Here is a 17,023-nt window from a genome sequence, read left to right on the forward strand (position 1 = left end):
TGCAGGGCTAATTTCGACTAAAGGGGCCACTGCCAGTCAGATTTAGGACAGGATGTGGAACACATGACAGAAGACTGCTATTCAATCAAAACTGTGTGCATGCTGTGGATACTATTGACACAAAGTGTATCTGATTGCAGTGACAGATTTCAGTTTAGAGGCATTTTCTTACATGGCAGGGTAACTAACCCCACTATGTGGTGACTCAGCACTCAAGTGAGCTGCTGTTAAACAGGAATGTGTGAGTCTAATGAAAAAGTGTTGTTACCCTATGCCATTCTCCAAACCAATTTTGTGTTGTTGTTTTTTAGTGTATGATTTGTGTTTACACTGTATAAATGATAAAGTAAGGAAAAGCTTTTGATTTATAGTGTGCTGCAATCAAGTGTCAACCTCCTTGGCTGAGCAGTGGAGCAATGTACGAAGTGTCAAACATTTGCAGTTCATTGATTGACCACTGGAGGCAGGCTGCACACGCGAGTCCAACAACAAAATTCCAAGATCTTGCACAAAAGAACAGACACTTTTGTTGAAGTTTAATAGGCATGCAGCGGCCTTTATTGACTTAAAATCATGGCCCTCGGTTTCCTGTTAATTTAAAACAATTACATATGTTTATTTCTTGTGCACAAACTACAAAAACATTTTACAAAGCGTCACACACCATTTTTGTTGTTCCACTGAAAATACTAAGTAGGGATGTCAAATTATTTCAAGAGCGTTTGAATAGACGGTTAGAGTTGAGACTTTGAAAGTGCATTAATCAATACCGTGACCTACGTTTTACCTAAATGAAATGGCTGCTATAATGTGAAAGGAGTTACTCTTATTCACAAAAGCACAGATTATATTCACCAACCCTGCACAGTTGAACCTTCCAGCCTCTTATAGAAGATTGTTTCTGTTTTACTTACTTTCTTATTGAGTCTCTGGTGCTCTCATTAACACCAACTTAGAAGCCAGTAACTCACTAGCTAGTAAAAAGTTAGCAAAAACACCGATACTATTTAGGAGTTGCTGGATACTAAATGGGATCAAAAAGTTGCCTGTAATAACATGTACAATGATATTCAGAAGACGTAACCCAGCTGATATTGTTTACTGTCTACTATATTAAACGTGAAAATTAGCCCGCTTAGAAGATATGTAGGCTACATTATATACTTTAATTTTGTGATTCATCCATAACTTCCAAAAAAACTCTATTGCTTCCTGATAAAAGTTAAGTATGTGTCCAATTATCGAGAGAAACCTACTTGTTATTTTCCTAAGATAATGAGATAATTAACACATTATGAAAAGAAAAATACTCCTTTGTCCTGACATAACGAGATAATTGACTCACAACTGCGAGATAACAGGATTAAAAAGGATAATTGCAATCATGGCAGCTCATGGCTTCTGTTCAAATCAAGTTGAAAAAGAGAAGTTGTTAACATCTTAGTCCTCAGGAGGCTGTTAGCAAATAACGGTTTGCTAATTGTTCAGTCATAACATATTACGATGGTAACATGTTGGCTTCTATTGATGTTTTTTGCCCCCAAGTGACCAAACATCAATTAATGTAGCTTTAAACAGAAGCACTTGTACATTTTTATGGATGTTAGAAACTGGTGTATCATTGAAGCAGTTTAGGCCAGCCACAACAACAACCACAACTACAACTATAAAACAACGATGCGAGCATCTGCACTGATCAACGATAACATTCTCATAACAGTAGCGCAAAGCACTCCACTTCGAGCGATAGAACTATTAACAAAGCACTTATATACTAATAGAGGACTGGCTTATCTAAAGCCAGTTGAGTAGCACTTGAAATGTTTTTGCTCTATGAAGCCTGATGTACTTATATGATTCTGTTTTCTTCAAGCTTGTATTTTGTTGGTCGAACGCACAATAAGTAAGTCTCTTTGGATAAAAGTGTCAGCTAAATGCAATGTAATGTAAAAAGCACACACGCTTCTTCTTTGGGGTAAAAAAGCATGCCATACAAGATATATGAGGCCTACTTATTCACAAATAACCTGCATACATAATGAGCTATTTATGTAAAAATCCCAAGGAGGCTACATAATCATAAAATCTTCAGTTTCATTTTCCTGTTCAGAAATGACAGATTCAAGTACTTGAATTTCCTTCTGGCCCTTGTTAAATACAAAATAAATAATACATTTTAAGTTATGTTTGAGACACACATGCGTTGATAAGTGAATTGGTCTTTGAACCTGGGTCCTCCACAGGGGGCCAACTCTACAAACTAAGCTATGCGGCGGCACAGTGTTTGATTTTTAATACAGGATATAAATAGTTATTGTAATAGATATTGTTCTTTGCACAGGATTTGTGGAATGTAAATGAGGAAAAACTTGAAAATATATGAACTACTAGTACCTTCTAAAATCCATGAATGAAAATGTGTGCAAATAACCATTTAACAATTTGCAGATAAAATGCTTAGGCTGTATTTGTCTTATTTATCAAATTGAAAATAACACAAATACAGAATATTTGTTTACCTTACAACATAAACATCATCTATATACAACAGGGGTACGACAGAACATAGTTTTTAAGTTGTGGACTGAGTCCCGGTAAGGTGCTTAAATGTTCAGCTCCATATAAGCCTATCACAGCCCTCCTGCACATCTGCGTCAGGTGCTCCGGACGCTGCTTACGATAAGGAGAGGTCAGTTTACAGGATGAGCCGGTGTAAAAAGTGAGCAGAGCAAAGAGTGAATCAAAAGTCCTGGTGCTGCCGTAGAGACTGAACAGCAGGTTGTTCAGCTGGACACGGACACTCGTCGGGCCGTCGTCACTTTGGTAGCTGAGAGTAAAGAAAACATCCGTCTGGCCGCTGTCTCTGCAACACAGCAGCATACATACAGTCACTTTGTGGGCACTTAATGCCGTTTACCCTTACCGTGTTGTTATGTGACATGAAGTACAGGAAATCACAGGATGACAGTATATCAAAATGCATGTCTAATTTTGTTCTTCTAAGAATTTTGAACTTCTATATCGAAACAGAGATATGTCAAGTGAACACAATTGTTAATGTTAAAATAAGACTGAACTGGATATATCAAAAGTTATGATAAATGCAGCTGCAATCAAAATATAATATATACATTTAACATAATATACAGGCTAAATTTGCTTTAAATTAATCCTTATTTAAACTAACTAAATCCCATTTAGATGTAAATCCACTTGTTAAACTAACACCTGAGCAACACAACGGCATACAAAGTTGCAGAAAAACAATGTACGCTGAACTGATGAAACTGTCAGATGTAAGAGGTAGGCTACCTGATGAGGAAGGTACCGGGTGGGGCCCGTGTGAGTATTGCGTGTGCCTCCTCCATGGGCATTGATCCCCAGTAGTAGCCGCTGTGTTGGAGCTGCTGGTAGGTGTGTTTGACTAATCTGTACTCTGCTGCGCTGCTGAATGGACGGAGGTGTGTGGGCAAGCTCTCGGCATCCACTCCAGGGAATGGCTACAGAAGTAGACATGTTTGAAGTCAATGCCAAAATTGTTTTTAGTCACAGACGAAAGACAATAAAGCAGAAAACTCTTTGCGGTGTTTCAGAAAGAAACTAAAATGGATTTGAAGTAGTTTGTGTATTAACAGTACAATCAGTGATAGGTTAACTAGGTTTATCAGTTTGTGCCATCCTATCAAAGTTTACTAATGGACATACTTTAATATTTATTTTTGAAAGATGCTATATTTTAAGAATAATCATACTTGTGTTATAATAATATATATACTAAAAACAATAAATTACAGTGCAGTATTTTAGACGGATGGTAACTGAAAACATGTAGATTAGAGGTCCTGTTTTTAGACAGCGCTGTAAAGCGACAAAAAAGAGGCTGAAAAGTTTCCATATCAACATTCAAAGTCCAAAGACGAACTCCGGTTGAAAATAATTCCAGACGATGACGTAGCAAAAACATCAGAGAGTTTGTGTGTTTGTTTTCTAACTCCTGATTATCAAATGCCAATTCAATGCAACAGCTCCATGTGTGTGAAACAAAGTAGAAACATCAGGTTTTGATTTTCCAGCAGTATACTGTATCGTTTTTACCATTGTTTCATAGTCTTTGACTGGAACTAATCTTAGCTTGCATACCGCCATAATATCAGCTGTATTCACTTTCAGTTCAGTTGATAAATAGTTCATATAAGAAATGAGATTTATCATAAAAAAATAATAACATTTAGCCACCAGGAGTTAAAACCTGCTTCTTCTTTACCAGCTGAACAATTATAGTGATGAATGTATTATATACATTCATCACTGTATTATACTGTTCATGCTCACTGCTTGTAGCACTTCGGGATTTGAAGTAAAATATAAAGTGCTTTACAAATTAAACCCATTATTATTATTATTATTAATTCATCACAATAAAAAAAACTAAATTATAATATATATAATTCTGAAGTCATTTTGCTAAATTAGTCATTTGACTTATTTCTTTATACTTGTGCTTTTGCCCTAATACTACAGACAAATCTGTATTCTTTCCCCTCTTTGATGTTACCTTTAATAATGAAATCCTGCTATTTGATTTTGGACTTTATCTCTCTCCAGCCATCTGTGCACTGTTTAAAAATCATTATCCCAGAGCGGTAAAGCCACAGTGAGCAAACGTTGAGTACTAACCTGGCACAAGCTTCCTGGTTCTCCATTTGAGTTGAGTTTTTGCCAGAGCAGTAAATCGAGCTGCCTCTCGGTCGGCTCTTGGCTCTCGGGTTGAACTCTCTCGGGGCTCCGGGCTCGTTCTGGGGCTGCAGATTCCTCGGGGGGTTGGCTTTGGTTCTGCGTGTCTGCTGCGTGGTTCTGTTTTCTGCTCTGTACTACTTTCCTATCAAGATTGTCTCTGACCATCCTACAAAGGAGAATCCTCCTTTTGACCACCTGTTGCACGAGTTTCTCTTTTCGTAACTGGCAGATCCTCCATCCCTGACTCCTTTCTGGTCGGTCATCTGCCTCTCCGTTCTCTCTCAGACTCCCTGTTGCTTTAATCCAGATTTAAAAACATTGTCTCAAAGTTTTACAGGGGAGCAGAGGCACAGCCATCTGTCATCGAATAACTTGATTAGCTGAAACACAAAAAGGTGAACAATCACAGACTAAATGTTTCATTTTATTGCACTTTCACCTCCTCTTAAACCTAAAATTAAAGGACACCAGTTGTGAACACAACATTGACACATCATCACAGTTTAAAGCTGGAGTGTGGGACTTTCACATATAAATGAATGTCTGTTACATGCAAGCCCTTGCCAGATAAGTTCACACAATGAGGATTATTTAATATATATATTTCTTTGCAGTTTAATCTTCCCATGCAACTTTTTAAAGTCTTTAATCCTTGTCTGAATGCTTATTTTTTCTAAGCATCTACTCCAGATAGCTGCTGTTCCTTCACTTTGCTCCTTCCCATTTTAACAACTCCCACTGCCACACTGGGGTGACACAAGCTTTAAAAAGATATGATAAACTTATCAGGAAACAGCTGCATATTTACACGTCCAGCAGTAACAGAGCCAAACGATCGTTTATTTGGAGTCTTGCTTGTTACAGCCTAAATAATATGAATCATAAACTACGTTTCAGTGCGTTGTGGTGCAAGCAGTGTAGAGTAAGTTTAAGAGATATAAAATAGCTGTCTGTTGCAATCGGAAATGATATTACAAAAGTGGTGAGAGTGAAGTTGTGGTCCTGAGGTGAAACTCACTACAAACTAAGCTGAGTAAAGCTGGAGAGTCTGGTTAAAATGTTCTCTAGGATCATGACTCAGAGCAACCCCTTTAACGTTAGATACAGTGTTACTATAACATTATCATTAACTGCATACTATTGCAAAACTTGCATTCCACTATGTCTGTGTGCAGAATCAGTGTTATGTGATAGACCATAAACCTGATTATCATCAATCACTGGGACAGAGAATATACTTTCACTTTCAAGCAAATGAAAAAAAAAAGTGTATTTCCCCATATCACTAAACAAGTTAATACAATATGTATACAAAATAATTTAACATAGTGGTTTGTTATTAAAAGTAAATACATGTAAAATACAAATTTGTGTCGTCTCTTTTTCAGTTTTCTGAAAAAATGCTCTTGTAATATATTGCTTTTATGTTTTAAAGCACTTCACTTTTATTTAGGGGAACAGCAGTTAAATACATTTTAATATTCCTATAACTTAGATTATAGGGCTTTAAAATACATTAAACAACGTACACAAACTCCCAGCCAGGCTGCGGGTGTGTGTGTGCTCGGGCTGGTTTCGGGCTGGGTTTCGCTGTCTCGCAGGCGGCCACTGGGCTCACACAACCAATATGAGTTTGGAAAATTGCACAATATAAATCTATTTTAGTATAACAATACTACTCAACAATGGAATTATGATCCGTATAAATGGCCATGACATGGGACCTTTAACTCCCCGAAGTTAAAGCTGTCTGTCAGCACTCCAGCTTCAGTGAGCTGTACCAAAGGCACAATGTGAAATAGTGTGTCCAAAATCAATACTGATGCAAGAGCTTCAAGAGTTCAGAACAAATAGAGGACACAAGAAAGTGCAAAAAAGAAACTAAAAAATAATGTTGTGTTTCCACCTTATGACATTTTAATGAGGTGACATGAGATGTAAATTACAATGGTAGAGGATGTCTAGCTTTCCATAACTAACGGAAATGTAAACTGGTTAATTTGCCTCTTTATATCAACCACTAAAATCTCAGTTATAGTTGTATACAGTAGCCTACAGAAAGAGCCTCCAATTCAGATGAATGAGTCTGTTTCGGGATTATTGTTTTGATGAGTTTAGATGAATGAAGGACTATCATTTGTCATTAATGGCACACAGGACATTTTAAAATTAAACATGCATGAATGGAGCACAAAGCTTACCTTCCTGCAGTGACTGAGCGTCAGAGCCGTGTGGAGTCCGGGCAGCAGTGAGCTTCAATCGGCATCTCCCTGCCGAGAGGTCGCTGCTCTTTGAGGAGAAACAGTTTTACTTTCGGTTTGAAATGTGGGGGCGGGGCTGCTCTCTAAAACCGCAGGATGGTCATCCTTTAGACTGTAACACACTTAACTACTTGTTGTTACATGCTCCACAATGATAGTTTCATTGACAGGCGCCCGCACAAAAGCCGAACACATGGATACGCACGTTCACGGGCACACGCACGCACTCAGGTGCTGGTGCTTTTGGATTTCTTTTAAATCACGTGATTGTCAGTACTGTGTGTGCGTTTTTGGCCCAATCCCAAACCACTCCCTCGACCATACCCCTCCGTGATGGAGTGAACTCCGTCTGTAGCCACACTCGCAGCTCAACGAGGCTCCCTCCTGTCAGATGGAGGGAGTAAATACAGCAGCAAGCTTTGGGACGGCCTCACCTCTCTCCGGCAGAAACAGGAAATGCCGTAACTGTATGTAACAACGGTTTCAAATCAGCATCTCTTAGACAAAAAGTGTAAATGAATAACTCAAATAAAACTCCAAATATCTTTCATTGTGTTTCAAAGCTCTTTTAGTTTTAAACCTGATGTTTATAAGCTTCTTAGTTTTTGCAACGGTCTGTAAATATACACAACTTTATAATAAAATGCACACATTTACCTTTTTCTAGACTAAACACAGGTATGATCCTAAGTTAAAAACATATGAGGTTATCATGAAGTTGTTAACATCGCAGTTTATCAGTGGATGTTTGCTGGAACTACTTGTAAACAGCGTGTTTCCTGACGGACACACACAGCGGTCTCAAGCGGGTCTCAAGTCAGCATCGCTGCAGACTCGCTGTTTGAGGGATTGATAGCCCACTCCCCCTCCACACTCGTTGCTTTGGAACAGCCCTCAATATGGCGGACCCTCCGCGTGAACGCACAAATGGAGGGGTAGGGTGTAGGGGGCGGTTTGGGAATGGGCCTATGCAGGGCCGGACTGGGACAATAAGTCAGGCCGGGAATTATACACCCAGCCAGGCCACTACCAGTTTTTTGTGCCATTTTGCTGGATTTATTTGTCAATATTTACAGCATTGCTGCCCGTAGTGATAGCCCTCTAAATCTACTTCCAAAAAATAAACATGCAGATGGGTTACTATTTAAACAAATGTGCAAATCTATTTAGGAACCTATTCATGTGAACATATTTTAAGTGGGAGTGGACCTCAAATCCTATAGGGGGGTCCGGGGGCATTCTCCCCCGGTAAGATTTTTTTTTTTAAATGTTGGACTTAAAGTTGGGGTAGGTCATTTTGGAGAAACCAGCTGGAGTGCACTAGAATTTGAAAATATACAACCGGAACAAATCTGCCACTTCCTCACAGAGCCCCTCCTCCAACACACACGAACGCTCACATGACCAATGAGGGCACGAGATAAGTGTGCACAGATGGAAGGCTGACAGGCAGGTAGGCCATCCAGTTACTTTAGCCGGGCCGGCTCAGATGATTTGTCGTGCTTTTTACAGCGCCACGGCTTCCACAGATGATATTTTTTAATGGATTTGTTGTCAAAGCACTTCAGATATTCATTGCTATCGAGATGTTAAGAGCATTCCATGGAATATAACAACAAGTGTATCTTGAGCCGGTTTCTCAAACTTACCTACCCCACCTTTAAATGCATCAATCTGGTTCACTTTGAGGGGGAAATAAAGAGAGAAACTACACCCACATGAAACAGAACTGTATACATTTAAATAATCATAAAATCATAATAACATGGCCATAACCAATAACATACCATATCCAATATAGTTGTGAGTGTGTCTGGGCTCCTGAACCAGCCTCACCTGTCTCCCCCCTTCTCCTCTTTGAGGCAGCAGCGAAGGCTAGTTTTAGCTCTCAACAAGTTTTTAAAGTTTATCTTACATTTGTTCACCTAGTTAACGTTTTTTTTATTATTATTCATGCATATTTTACTAATCACTCTCCCTTCAAATGGAAATATGTGTTTACATGAATGGTGACCAAACCGTGAGACCCACTGAGAACTAAGTTAACTATCGAAACACTCAGCAGAGTCCTTTACCTCACCTGAGCTGTAGTTATCAGCCTCTCAGTCTGACAGGAGAGGACTCTCCTCCACCTTGTTGTTGAAACAGCTCCTTATATCCGTTAGCGCAGCTAGCTAGCACCAGATGCTAACAACAACAATAGCCTACACGTAACCGATGCGCGCGCTTTCTCTCTCTTGCTCACTTGCGCCACACGTACACACCTTTATATATACAGTCTATGGTACACACACACCCTCCCGAGCTTGAATGACACACAGAGACCAATCGAGGGCATTAGTGTATGGTCTGTATGAAAGTGGCCATGTGGGCAGGCCACATCATGTAGACAGCCAGTCACCCTCTGTGAGGCAGAGTCAGACCCACATTTACGCAGCGTTGCGTTCACAATACATACATAGCAAAAATCCTCAGGCCAGCAGGCCACTTAGCAGGCCAGGCCATCGGGAAACCTCCCGGTGCTCCCGATGGCCAGTCCGGGCCTGGGCCTATGTGTGTGTTTCTGTGTTAAAATGTAATTGATAACACGTGCAATATTAGCCTATACATTCGATGTCTGATAAATTCACAAAAATGTACAGGGTTGGGTTGTAACGGAATACATGTAACGGCGTTACGTAATCAGAATACAAAAATCAAGTAACTGTATTCAGCTCGCGTTACATTTGAAAAACGAGTAATCTGATTACAGTTACTTTGGTAAACCTGAAGTGAATACATTTTGGATTACTTATTGGAATTATTGGTGGAAAGATTTCCTCACAACATTTAATATTCATTACTAGAGGTACAGCGGAATCATCACAGCGCACAAAACCTATTACCGCCGCAGATGGGCCAAAAAAGCGTTTGAAAAAAAATCGCGGGTCCGTTCGCTCAGTGAAACAATAACAACGAAACATGGAGGAACACAAGTCTGCGTTTAAATCGCGTGTGTGTGTGTGTGTGTGTGTGTGTGTGTGTGTGTGTGTGTGTGTGTGTGTGTGTGTGTGTGTGTGTGTGTGTGTGTGGTTAAAACACATCAGCCTGCGGTCGCTCTTTAGCCTTACTAATGATTATTTCTGAAGGTAAACACAGTGAAGGCGGTGCGTGAAAGGCACTGCGAGCTCCTCTTCTCAGAGGCTGAGTTAACTCTCCCGCTGCCTCCTGGTGCAGTGAAGGAGGTGTTCCTTCTATAAAACAGCTGTGGGCAGCAGATACTGTGAGAGTCACGGATATGAATACATAGATCAAGGCAGACTGGTGCACACACTCTCCTGTTTTGCCGATCCGGTGCTTAAACAAATATAGCTCTACACCTCTGGCCGAAATGTCCTTAAAATGAAGTCCGAGTTCGACATTTTAATTAATGTCCTGCCAACACTGGCAGGACAGAAGGCGACACGCCCGTTCTAAGCCGTGTCCCTCACTCCTCACATCCCAAGCTGCATCCCCAAAACGTGTATTATGTTGTTGCATCGTTTCAGAGGTTATGTTTCAGTTGTGCTCTTGATAAGCCATTAAAACAGTAAAAACACGTTCAGTTTCCTTTTGCTTTTTGTGTCTCCTGTTCACCAAAACATACCATCTGTGATGGAAAAAGAAAGTAATCCAAAAGTAATCTAAAAGTAATCTGATTACGTTACCTTTTAAAGACACGTAACTGTAACTGTATTCGGATTACTTTCAGAGCCATGTAATCAGTAATCAGTAACTGATTACATTTACAAAGTAACCCTCCCAACCCTGAAAATGTATAATGAAATGAATAAGAAATTGACGGAATTTACAATCTGAACACTCAAAGTGAATGTGAAAGATTAAAACGATGTTTGGCATATTTCTAATTACTCGCATTCTAATCTACTTTTCTAGAAAGGAGGTCAAAAGGAAAGCGTTGAGCCCCACCCAAACAAACCTACATTACATGCAGTTTATAAGCCATTTATTTATCTAAACACTTGGTTTGAATATTTAAATGCATTAATTGAGTGTAAAGGTTTTTCCAGCACATAACTTTCGAATGATAATATTTTATCTAGTAATTAATTATGTTTGTTACCAAAAAGACCAATAAAAGTAGGTATTATTTAGTCTCCAAAATGAATGATTTCGGAGTCATCGGAGTAATTCTTAGTTTAAACTGGGTGAATAAAACATTATATATAAATAAATAAATGTTGGTTTAGCTTCTTCAGCAGCACACACACACACACACACACACACACACACACACACACACACACACACACACACACACACACACACACACACACACACACACACACACACACACACACACACACACACACACACACACACACACACACACACACACACACACACACACACACACACACACACACACACACACACACACACACACACACACACAACACACACACACACACACACACACACACACACACACACACACACACACACACACACACACACACACACACACACACACACACACACACACACACACACACACACACACACACACACACACACACACACACACACACACACACACACACACTGTTAGAGCAAAGACCCCATAAGTAGCCAAGACATACTGCAAGAGAGAGGAGAAGGACACATTTCTGACTGAGGGACTTGATATGCAAAAACTTAAAAAAGTTCATATTGAATGCAGCCTGTGCATTTGTGTGTATTACGTACATTTCTGCAACCCTGCAGAGTGTAGCTATTAAAGTATTTCCTCAAACCAGTCAGTTCCGAAGAAGCAGGGGCTTCAATACCAAACAGCTGCTTCTGAAACGCACACACAAAAGAAAAAAGACAATAAGAGAAAGCCCTGCAGCCAGAATACTTGATGTGTTTACACATTTGTCAGGATAATGATACAAATGTCATTTTGAAAAGATTAAAGACATAGTGAAGTAGTTTGCAAACAACATTTCATTGCAAGTTGGCTCAATGTACATTGAAATACATAAATAATATAGTAAAGAGTAACCCACAAGTCAAAATGAAGGAAAAAGCAGTTAAACCCACAAAACCAAACATCAATAAACCCTGGGTTGCATGTGGCTCAGGAGAAATAACAGGTCGTCCATTAAACACGTAGTTTGTAGTTTTATGATCACAAGACTGAACCCCAAGTCACCATCAATGTGCAAATGTTTTTGTTGCCGGGTGACAATGCAAACTATTGTTCAATAAGGAAGAAAAGTGCTTAATGAATGCGGTTTGTTTATAACGCCATGCCAGCCCATCAGATAGTGTGAGAGCTGTGCAGAGTCAAAACGAATGTGAAACAATTCTCTATTAAGTGTCAGTGACATTTGAGACGCTGACACAAATACTTTTGCATGTTGAAACAAGCGGTTTTTTGAGTGGCATGGTGAAAAAGGACTGAAAAACTGGTTTATGTTCTTTCAAGTCACATTCAACAAACACATAAACTGAATTATTCATCAACCGGAGCTCCAGCTAATCTTTTGGACTTGCTGGCAGCACAGAGCTCCTTCTCCAGACCCACCACAGCCATTTCCTTTGGTTGAAGATTTTTGTAGTTTTTTTCTTTGATTGCAAATGCTGAGTTGATATATTTATTTATTAATTCAATATCTCAATTCTCAAATAGATGCAACAAAAACACAATAAAGCTTGACTTTTTTGACGAACACATGTTCATCTTAAGCATGGCAATCATGTGAACATTAAAGGTGACCTATCGTGAAAAATCCACTTTTTCATGTCTTTTATACATCAACATGTGTCCCCTCTGTGTAAAGAGATTCTGAAAGTTTCAGGAGAAAAGATTTGCTTACTTTTTGTCCTGATCCATTTATATAAAACCTGTCTGAAAATGAGCTGATCATTTTATCACCCAAATCTCCTCCTATGCGGCTTTCACACCAGCGCTTTTCATATTCTAGCTCCGAGCGGGAGCTTTTCTGGTTCAGCTCCGGTTTCCCTTTTCAGCTCCCGCTCTGTTCACACCGCCCACTGGCGCCCCAGAGCTGCGTCATGACGTCACCGTTTACATCGCTGATTTGCTCCCCAACGGCACACATTACGGCGCTCACAACAACAACAACAACAACTGCGTCGGGTCGATGATCGTGTTGCTTTTAATCACACGAAGCCAGAATAAATTAAATAACGACTTCTCCAACCTTATGCTTTTCTCCAGAGTGCCGTGGTTCATTGTTTATTAATGTGTTTCTGCAGCATTTACCGACCGCTGCAGTGCTGCTCTTCCACATGAGTTTATTCTCCCGTTAGCTCCCGGTTAGCTCACACTGCAGCGGCCGCTCTAAAGTATTCACTGTCCGACTCACACAAGCAGCTGATGCATATCCCCAGTTCCCCTTAGCCTAAGTGAATGTGTGTCAGTCTGAATTGACACTGTTTGGTATCACAACGCTGTTATGAAAGTTTCTCTGGTATAAAACGGGTGATGTTGGCATAGCAACCGAAGCTAAACTGACTACTTGCATCCGATAGCTGCAATAATACAAAACAACACGTCTGCCTCTCTCCACAATGATCAATAACAGCGAACGGATGGTCAAAGTAAGGCACAAATAAACAGAATCACACGAAGCCTGGTTAGTGTTGCCTGACTTTATAAAGTGTGTTTATAGGCACTACTGCTTGTAGGCAGGCATAACAGTCGACCCATGTTCAGGGGAGGTGGGTTTAGTTTCCTGCACGCCTCGACGTAGCGGCCCGTCTACACTACAGCGTCGACAGCGTCGAAAGCTCCAAGCTGCTCCAAGCTGCCCATTCACTTTCATTGGGGTGACGTCACGTAGCCGCGCTTTTTCGCCGAACTGAATTGTGGGTAGCAGAGCGAGGCGTCTCAGGCGTCCCAGGCGACCAGAAGTTGAACATTGTTCAACTTCTGGTCGCCTGGACGCCGGAGTAGCCAGCGCCAGCCAATCAAATCCCGTTTCCCAAAATCTGACAGCTGAAGCGCTAGCCAATCAAACCGCGTCTAAGCTGGGAGAGATATCCCGCCGTTCATTTCTATATTTCAAAAAAAGTCGGAGGAGAAACTAACTATCGCCGTAGCGAATCACCCGGTTTTGTATGACCAGACCCTCTTCACCTACCGGGATACAAACCGGAGGAACCAGGCATGGAGGGAGGTGGCAGAGACAGTGGGGGAAACTGGTAGGTTTTCGCTTGTTTGGGGAGTTTATATATATATATTGCTCGCATAAAATCCCCGGGGTTTTTTGCTTTGTATGTCGGGGGCGGGAGATTCATGTGATTGGTTGTTGGCCGTGTTGCTTGAATAAAATCCCCAAGCTCCAGACACGCCCAGCTCCAAGCTATTTTTGGAGCTGTAGTGTGGACGCTCCGTAAGAGAGACGTAAGCGACGTCGCCTCTTAGCTCCAAAGCTCTTGCCTCTGGACTGACAATTTTTTGGAGCTGGAAATGAAGCGGATTCCGGAGCTAAGAGCCGGCGCAGCTCCGGTGTGAACAGGAAAACCCGGCGCTTTTCAGGCTCTAGCTCCGAGCCGGAGCTGAAAAGGCGCTGGTGTGAAAGGGGCACTAGAGCACCATTGTGGTTTTTTAAACAAATATCTCCCAGAGGGGTGTGGGGAGGGGCTCCTTATTTTTCATCTAAAGTAACAGACAGAGAATCAGCACTTTTGAAACAGGGCTGAAACAGAGGGGATTATGGGATGCTACAATGATCCGTTTGGTGTTTGGAGCCAAACAATTCAGAGACATGTTTTGTATATGTCTGAGACCTATAATATATTGATGTAAAACAGTATAATAGGGGACCTTTAATGTGTTTAAAGTGTATTCCTCTTTCAAGCTAGCATTTAAAATGGACTTGGTACTCATGGATGTTGGCCTGACATTTGCAGGAAAATGCCTATTATCTTGCAAAATGGATTACTTTCTCATGTCCTTACAGTAAATATTAAGCTGCAACAGGAGACCTTTAGCTTAGCATAAGCCAAACCAGCAGCACCCCTAAAGCTGACTCTTTAGCATGTCAAGTAACTTTGTTGAATACATATATAAAAAAGGTGTGTTTTATACAGAGGATTACCCTGCTTTAGAGGATATCTATGTTTGCTACACCACAATAAACAATATTAAATAAAAACTAAAAAAATAGCCTCTGTAAAAATGTAGTTTATGCTTGTCATCTTGTAACATTGTCTTACACTTCACTGAATCAATGCAGTGAAGTGTTCATCTGGAACAAGTGAATCACAGCACACGAGGGGGAGAATGCAGGCTATAAGGACTCATGTGAAAAGAGGAATCATTTCCATTATGAACATTACACTTGCATGAAGTGTGCCAGGGGCGCCAGCAGAGTGCTGATGAGGCGGCTCTGCTCAGTAACGCTGAATTATTCTGCAGTGGGTATTATCAGAACAGAGAGGAAAAAGATTCAACTATTTAAAACTACGTTGTTGACTGGAGCATGCTGAGTTGGAAGATGGCTGTTCAAATCATTTAGAAAACAGCAGCTGTACTCTTTTTTTATTGTGAATTTAAATTGAAATCAATTTACAACTATAGCAGACAAATGCAGAAGACACACATTGAGTGAAAGTTAGAGTCTTGATCAAGGCAATTTCTTACAGAAGAACTAGATGTTTAAACATAATCACATCATTGTTTGCTGGTTTAGGATGTAAATACAGAATATGTTTGCAATAATATACAAAATTAGATAAGCTTAGCATTATGTAGGTTGGAGGTGATAAGAGTGCTGCATTACCGGTTCTGTCCAAATGTTAAGAAGTGTTCCACCTACCAGAGCCTCTCACACGTATCTGCTGGGAGCGTTAGTGAGCCTGACACACGTTTGCAGAAGGACAACGTGATACTTAAAAAAATCTGTTGATATGATGCTAAAAATACACATATGATAATATCATGTAATAAGTGCCTCTTAAATCACTTTTGTTTCTTTCCTTTCTTTCCCTCCCTCAGCAATCCCTCTGCACAAAAATGAGTGAAATTATGTTCCAAAAAAAGACACCAAACATACAATAAAAAAGGGTAAGAGGAATCTGACATATATCATTTTTTTTTAGCAAATCTTCTAGAGACATCACGCTAATATACAGTATTAACAATTACTTTTGTCACAGTAATCATGTAGACAGAAATTAGTTTTTTATGACTTCCTTGCATTCCTGAAATAAATACAATCTTCCCAGGCAGGGCGAACAGACTGATGCTGGTCTCAACTAGAACTTCAATGTGTAAGTCTACTAAATCCAAGTTTTAATTAATTTTTTAATACAATATTTATAGGCTACTACCTGTATTAAAGTGTGCATATAACACTTTATAATGCCATGTCCTTCTTTTAAACGTTTTTAAAGTCCACACTCTCGAACAACCATTTGTTTTATTATAGCCTACTTTATATATGTCTACCTTTAGACTGTTTCAATGTCGTTTCTGGAGATCAAAAGGCCTTTATCTTATCTAAAATGTTATGATCAAGCTAAATATAATCTAAAAGGATAATTCTCTTTCAGGTAGTGAAAGTGGCTTCACCTGTGTTTTAAAAATCAGAGGAAAATAAAAAATACAATGCAAGAGCAAATGGCAACACACAGGTATTTACGATAAGAGGGGAATGCAAATAACTCAATGTTTGCCAAGTCAATCGAGTTGTCAATCTTAACAGAAGCATTTTCGTTCCATTACTTCACAGCCCGTGTTTGATTTCATCCCAACACTGCAGGCTGAACATGCAAAAGTCAAACCCTCTGCTTACCTTCACCTCTGTTATGAGATGACCCAAACTGGTGAGGGGGATGCGCGTTTTAACAGGAGACACCGGCATATCTGGAGACAGTTTGAATGCAAATGTTACGTATCATTGAAATTCCTTCCTCAAGCACTCACTCAACAGTCTCAGACTTCTTTTAAATAAACATTTAGAGGTACTTACTGAACTATTTAGATGAAGACAGGACACTTACACAATGTTTTCATTAGTTCCGGGAAC

At 40.0% G+C, this 17,023-nt stretch overlaps 1 protein-coding gene across 2 annotated transcripts; it reads right to left on the bottom strand.

Moving 5' to 3' along the window:
* Nucleotides 1-132: 132 nt before the first annotated feature.
* LOC117448082 (uncharacterized) lies at nt 133-17,023 on the bottom strand. Of its 2 annotated transcripts, none has more exons than XM_034085198.2 (7): nt 16,998-17,014; nt 16,790-16,860; nt 11,727-11,819; nt 6,939-7,026; nt 4,678-5,033; nt 3,313-3,500; nt 133-2,863 (listed from the first exon to the last, which is right to left on the bottom strand). In XM_034085198.2, the coding sequence occupies exons 1-7, from the start codon at nt 17,008-17,010 to the stop codon at nt 2,539-2,541; spliced, it is 1,134 nt and encodes a 377-aa protein (XP_033941089.2). In that variant the 5' UTR covers nt 17,011-17,014; the 3' UTR covers nt 133-2,538. The 2 variants fall into 2 exon arrangements, with proteins under 2 accessions (XP_033941089.2, XP_033941079.1); XM_034085188.2 differs by having other exon boundaries at nt 135-2,863; nt 16,967-17,023.

Source organism: Pseudochaenichthys georgianus, chromosome 1 (assembly GCF_902827115.2).
Source record: "Pseudochaenichthys georgianus chromosome 1, fPseGeo1.2, whole genome shotgun sequence".
In the NCBI taxonomy this organism is placed as follows: Eukaryota; Metazoa; Chordata; class Actinopteri; order Perciformes; family Channichthyidae; genus Pseudochaenichthys; species Pseudochaenichthys georgianus.

Bases quoted from the DNA above. Each gene is read 5' to 3' on its own strand.
- LOC117448082 (XM_034085198.2), bottom strand. The intron at 5,034-6,938 runs GTAAGCTTTGTG...TCTGGATTAAAG, and splicing joins CGCTCAGTCACTGCAGGAAG to CAACAGGGAGTCTGAGAGAG. The intron at 2,864-3,312 runs GTAGCCTACCTC...GCTGTGTTGCAG, and splicing joins CCCGGTACCTTCCTCATCAG to AGACAGCGGCCAGACGGATG.